This window comes from Aspergillus foveolatus (genome assembly GCF_047715535.1).
Source record: "Aspergillus foveolatus strain CBS 279.81 unplaced genomic scaffold BDW70scaffold_263, whole genome shotgun sequence".
NCBI classification, from domain to species: Eukaryota; Fungi; Ascomycota; class Eurotiomycetes; order Eurotiales; family Aspergillaceae; genus Aspergillus; species Aspergillus foveolatus.
In genome coordinates this window covers 1-6,271 of record NW_027396327.1, presented here as the reverse complement: position 1 = coordinate 6,271, position 6,271 = coordinate 1, and the positions used below count along the sequence as shown (strand labels likewise).

Here is a 6,271-nt window from a genome sequence, read left to right as displayed (position 1 = left end):
ATAGTATCGTCAAGCTTAATGATAGACTATATAGTATCGTCAACGATATAGTATCGTCAAAATAGGCAGATAGGCAAATCGTGAACAGCCCTACCCCGCCACCTCTTAACCAGTTCAGAAGAACAGCCTTGTACTCATCTAATTGCGTCGGATACTGTCACTCAGACGCAAGCCGGTACTCGACAAGATACACCTGCACCCCGGCCTTTTCAGCCAGAACTCGGCATCCGTTTTCGAATTCGTCACCTGTTCTGACAGTGTAGCCGCCTCCATGGATCAATATCAGAGCGGACGTGAGATTCTGAGCATTCAGTTGTGGGTTTGAAGGGTAGAGGACTCGAATGTTGATAGCCCCGTAGGGTCCGCGGAGGCCTGTGAACTCGACACGCTCGATGCCAGATTGCTTCTGTCGAGGGTGATTAGTGAAGCCAAAATTTTTCGTGTGGGTGCGCCGTCCTTCGAGCGAGTTTCCTTCCCCCAGGACTAGCTATGGGCTGCTTTTGAGGAATGCATCGATTTGAGGTTCCAGTTTTTGGAGGCGGACTTGGGAATCATGTTGGAGTAAGCTCAAGATTGGTTGACTACTAGGATCAGAAGGCGTGTGAACGTGGAACTGGAACAAGACGGTCGACTCAGGCCGTTTTTTAGCGCTGAGAGGCCGGATGCGATTGGTTTCGAACTTGATGTCATTGTGAAGTATACCCATACCATCGTTGTCTCGATGGCTCCTCGAGTAAGGGTACCATGCTCCCGCCCATTGCTTGATCTGCGCCGCTTACCTCTCATGATCTTCAATAGTAATGATGTGATACTGTGATTGGCTGGAACTGTCGTGCTTCAGCCAGGCTTATCCTCGCTTCTACCTCGACTGTCTCTCTTGACCAACACCATCAACATATCAACAACACAACACCCCACCACCACCACCACCACCAAAAGCTCCAGCTATTCCACAACGAGCAAGACGGCAGAGCAATCTTCACAGACTATCAGTCAGAACCCGAACTACGGCCTGCAATCGACCCTCCATCCCATTCTCGGCCCGAAGGAGATTATTGATCTCGCAGGGCGCGTTGCAGTCGTCACCGGCGGTACGTTGGACATAAGGTGCACTTACTTCAGGCATCTAGACAGTGATTGAAACTAATCAAGGAGGATCTGCATAGGGTGGTAAAGGTATGATGTCTCGCGGGCTTTCGCGCTCAATGGCGCGCCCGTGGTAATGATCAGCCGCAAGGGAGAGCAGGGAGAATCGGCAACCAAGATCTAAGATGAGTCTGGCGACAAGGCGCAGATCGAGTGGCTTCTATGTGGTCTGGGGAAGCTGATGCAACTGAAAGACGTTTTGGCGGGATCAAAGAGAGGGAGAGCAGGCTTGATCTGGTCTGTCCAGACCTTTTCATTCCATTCTGCATCAGCCATAGATGGATGATGATAATACTGCGGCAGCTGATTCTGGCCGCCGGTATCAACGCCAGCGCGTACGGCGAAAGCGCCGACGGAATCGACCGCATCTTCGCGTTAACTGGCTCGGTCACCTTTACGCCGTCAACCTGCTGCACCCGCTTATACGCAAGACGTCCAGGTCCCCTATTACATCTCCTCCGCGAATCTTCCTTGAGTCGTCGGATTGCTTCGGATGACCCTACCGACGACCAAGTTTGCCAGCAAGGAGGAGATCAATGACCCGAGCAAAGATCCACGCAGCTCTGCTCACAGACAAAACTGGCTATGATACCGGGTGCCAAGTACGGATTGATTGAACCGGCTATCAAGCCGAATAACGATGATGTTTACGTATTGAGCGTGCATTCTGGTGCTGTATGTCCCTTTACTCTTTCTTCGTCCAGACTCAGCCTTTCCAGGTTCAGCAGGCTAACATAAACCGTCGCGCAGGTAAACACGCATATGCAGCACCAGTGGAAATAGCATACCTAGGCCTTGTAGGCAAGCTCATCGCCACGGTAATGACCATTGGCCGGTCCACCGAGCAAGGATCCTTCAGTATGTTTTATACGGCAACATCCCCTCAAGTCGAGGGGAAGGGGTGAACGGTATTACTTTACCGATCCCGGCGAGCCAGGACGGAGTCGATGAGGGCGAATGATGTGGAGCTGGGCAATGCGTTGTGAATTTGAGTCACGATATGGTCAGGGAGGTTGTGGGGAAGGAGGGGATGGTGAAGTGGGATCAGAAGGTTAACTTTGTATAAAGCATTGACATATCATGTACCTGTGAGATTGAGCTATATTTTAATGTTCTTTGCCCCCAAAGAACCGATTAGATTCAGAACCTTCCCTCGTTCTTTACAATAGACAAACTCGAAGTTGGACTCCATGATATACAACAGTCTGCCCGACTAGGTAGCTGTGGTATATCCCTGTCAAACCTCAACTCCCTTCCTCGGCCACTTGCGAAACAAATCCGCCACCTGATCAAACGGCGCAGTCAGAAGTCCTACTGCTGTCTCAAAAGGCGGCTTGTTGGGCGCCCCCGGATGCGCGCGCGACGGCACAAAGATCTTCGTCCGATTGAACACCTTACTCAGGCTCTGGCTGTCGTGCTCTGAAAGCGTCTCCTCTAGCATCGCCATATCCTCGCCCTCTTCCTCTCGCATGTGCAATGACAGATCGTTCATCAGGCCTTGCAGCGTCGGAATGAAAGTGGGGTTGGAGGGATCAAGGGACTGGAAGGTTTTAAGCTGCTCTTTCACCTGGCCGTTCCATGTGGACATGTTAATCTACTGCTATCAAGGGAGAAGGATGCGACAAAATTCTGGAGGAGGGGCTCATTACGGCTTGATGCTCCTCGCGATCCTTTGACGCGAGACCCGCGCCCACGAATTGTACATGCTTCTCGAAGGCGGGATATACAACCAGCTCTTCCCCGACGGCGTGACGGGCAAGTTCCCAGACGAAGAGGTTCTGGTAGCGGATCTGCTCGTCGCGCGAGGTTGATGATACGATACGGTCGTAGATAGCTTTGATCTCGGCGTGGTCTTGCGCGATTGTTTCGCTAATTCGTGGAGTTGGGCTCATCTTCGGACGGCTAAAGTTTGTTTCTTGTCCAACTCCTAGAATTTCGAACTGGTGAGTATTGTAACTGGGCTTTGTCCTTGCGATAAGATATGAAAGCGACAGAACATATGGTCAATGGGCGAGAGCCGGTGGTCAGCAAGTATCAGATCTAGATCGCCACGTCATTTTGAAGTATAGATTCAAGAACCTTGGCTAGAGCTTCTGGGAAAGGGAGCCATATATCTAGCGCATAATTGACCAGTGGATGAGTGCACTAGCGCAAAAGTCAAGCATTTCCATTTGAATTGCTTCCAGTAAATCTGGGCCCTTTTGCTGTAGTAGGTACAGGCCGTATACGCTACTGATGTCCATATCTCCTGAATATGTACTAAGGCATCCGTAACAACGCAGAAGACGAGGACTATCAAAATGTCAAATGAGAATGTCAAATGCTCTGTCGTCTTATATCTCAACTCTGGTGCATCTACTCCCACCACCAAAGATGGGACCTTGAACTGGCAACCCAAGTCTCCGGACTGAAGATGGAAATAGTTCCACGTTCTCTATTTGGCAGTGTAGCTTCCGATGTACCTGGCGGAGACAATATCAGCGTCACATTTTGATCCGCATCGAGCCTGCTCGATGCAAAGTGCCGGTCCATGTAGTGAGGGTTTAGGCAAGGCACAAAGGCAATAGCACGGACGCTGTAAGGCCGTTGAGGCTGCTTTGTTGAAACCCAAATCTTCGAGCCTAACCCGTCAATATAGAGCTGGGATGGCGATTGTTATTGTTGAGCATAAGCTAGCTCTAAGTGCATTATTGACAAGAATATAAGGACTATGAGCAGCACCAAGTGTTAGTATGACCTGCTCTTCGCCTCTACACGGTCGTGTATGATTTCTGCAATACTTGCCGTCGGCCCTTCGAATGAGGTCGACCCTAGAAAGTCATCGGTGGTGGCTTCTATGGAAGCCGGATGCTGCAGCCTGTTTGGAGTTCTTCAGATCTGCCTCTTGAGCGAAAAGGTGCAATATGCCTGGCAAGAGGAGTACTAACATTGTCGTGGAGAAACGGCATTTGAAACGCTTAGACATACGTATTCCGGCTCTGACTGCCGTACAGCTTTGGCTGAAGGCAGATCCAGTATTTATTTGCATGGAGGAATGATGGTTTTTATATGCTACAAATGATATAATTTACGAATTGGCTTTGAAGTCAAGCATTTCGGTGGTTTGGGAGTTATGCAGCAAAATAAAATAACCCCTAGATGCCTTTTTTTCCACACCACCCGGCATATTCCGTTAATGCTATGCAGAGTCCTTGTATCTTAGACGGAATTATTCATCTTAAGTTCTCAGACTCTAGCTCGATGCTCGTTCCTTATAGGAGTTTCTGTCTATCGGGTGTGTATACGTGAAACTAGTTTCATTATTGCAAGCACTTACAATGATGAGTAATGGGAATCGATACTCTTAGATCATGACTAGCTGTCTGAAGTGAAGTGGAATTATAAGCGAGGGCAGCACCCACAGACCGTTGAATCACAGTGAGGACTTTCTTCACTAAGCCGGATGTACAGGTTCGTGACTGCTCAGATTCATGAAACACTCCGAGCGAAATCAGGCACTGCAGCTTTAGAAACAATCTCGACCCTGATACCTCACCCAGATGATGTGTAGACCTCTGGGAGCGGCGTACATGGCTCATGCTTGTTTTGGTTCAGCACTTCACGAAAGTGGATTTCCCCAAGGGTGACGCCCAAAGTAACCGATCAGCTGCGCAGCTGTCTATTGAGTTTCTCTGGGCAACTGCTCGAGATGACCTGGACGAATGTCCTCATGAAGATCGCAACGTTATGTGCAGAGAGACTGTCACTGATGCTGTATTGTCTCTTCCATTGGCTTCTCCAAGGACCATACCTCTTCACTGTCTGCCAGACTCTAGTGTTCTTAGACAATGGTGCCCGGAAATCCTCCTTGGTGCTTCCAAAGATGGCGTAACAACCGCGGCGGACCACGCTCTGGTCCCAGAGAACGACCGTGGAGCGGACAAGGAAAATCGAACGGGCGCGAGGACAAAATCCGGTACCCGTTCAGGTCGAGACCTGCGCCGTGCTAGGAGGATTCATGGGTGCAATTTCATGCGTACCAAGGATAGCTGTACGCCCAACTTGGAACCGCTGCCTGGGGGCAGAAACAAGGACTGCCCACGGTGCACACGGGATTTCATGCCAGAACCGTACCTCAACGAGAGCCCATCAAGGAGATCACCTGGTCAGATCAACACTTTGCAATACTCGCTGGTGGCCGCGAGACGCCCGTTCTTGGACGACAAGAGCAAACATCAAATTAGAGAGTCCTTATAATCCATATTGTCTAGCGCCAAAGTTTGTATACTTTACTTCAGCGAAACATCGTTACTCCTATATTTTTCTCTCGCAAATGTTGTCAGTACAAAATACTAGGCGCTGTTCTGTCGGCGTCCCTGACGCCAGTCGAAAATACCTACCTTTACGGGCAGGCTCAATCGCCGGGTAGTGGCAAAGGCAGACTCGTAATCCATTCATGGTCGCACCTCGGACAGGTTAATCTGATGATTGTGCAGTGACTGACGAAAAGGTCTTCGGTTATGCGCATTACCACCAACTTTCCCAAGGTTCGAGACCGGCAAATCGCATGCGAGCTTCAGGATTCGCCCTCGTCATAATCCTCGCTGAACCGCAGAATGGAATGGAGTCTCAGGGACAGCCAGCTCCTGTCTGTTAATGCGGGTAATAAACAACCGTATTGGGAAGAGCGCCCCCATCGAAATCAGGTCACTGCGTCATGATCGCCTCTGAACCGCCGGATGAGATGAAATCGGTACGAGGTGTGTTTACCGTTCAGGCCAGGCACACCGTCGGTGCCTCCCAGCAGATCCGACCAGGGAACGAAGTAGACGGACGTTCCAGCTGAAGGAAACTGCAGCACGGCAGGGACAACCCAATGTGAGGCCAACCCAAGTGAACTACTGCGTCGCAAAGAAAAATTAGCAGTGAACCCCAGAAAGATGCAGGCCGTACGCGTTCATAGTTGAGTGTCTCGAGTAATATTGTTTTTTCTTGTCTTTTTTTTTTCTTTCTTTTTCTTTCTTTTCTTTTTGCATTCTTTTCTTTTTTTGTCTTTTTTTTTTTTTTTTTTTTTTTTTTTTTTTTTTTTTTTTTTTTTTTTTTTTTTTTTTTTTTTTTTTTTTTTTTTTTTTTTTTTTTTTTTTTT

General features: G+C 49.1%; 2 protein-coding genes across 2 annotated transcripts; one reads left to right on the top strand and one right to left on the bottom strand.

Annotated features, from left to right (window-relative positions):
• Positions 1-2,383: 2,383 nt before the first annotated feature.
• BDW70DRAFT_154761 (uncharacterized protein) lies at positions 2,384-3,038 on the bottom strand (the record flags this gene model as incomplete). The annotated part of the gene is made up of 2 exons (XM_073739916.1): positions 2,384-2,713; positions 2,796-3,038. The coding sequence occupies 2 exons, from the start codon at positions 3,036-3,038 to the stop codon at positions 2,384-2,386; spliced, it is 573 nt and encodes a 190-aa protein (XP_073590469.1).
• Positions 3,039-4,520: 1,482 nt separating this feature from the next.
• Positions 4,521-5,052, top strand: BDW70DRAFT_146143 (uncharacterized protein). Its single transcript, XM_073738545.1, has one exon. It carries the CDS (start codon positions 4,835-4,837, stop codon positions 5,015-5,017), a length of 183 nt encoding a protein of 60 aa, XP_073590468.1. The 5' UTR covers positions 4,521-4,834; the 3' UTR covers positions 5,018-5,052.
• Positions 5,053-6,271: the final 1,219 nt, after the last annotated feature.

Excerpts from the sequence above, each read along its gene's own strand:
- BDW70DRAFT_146143 (XM_073738545.1), top strand. The coding sequence starts at position 4,835 with ATGACCTGGACGAATGTCCTCATGAAGATCGCAACGTTATGTGCAGAG.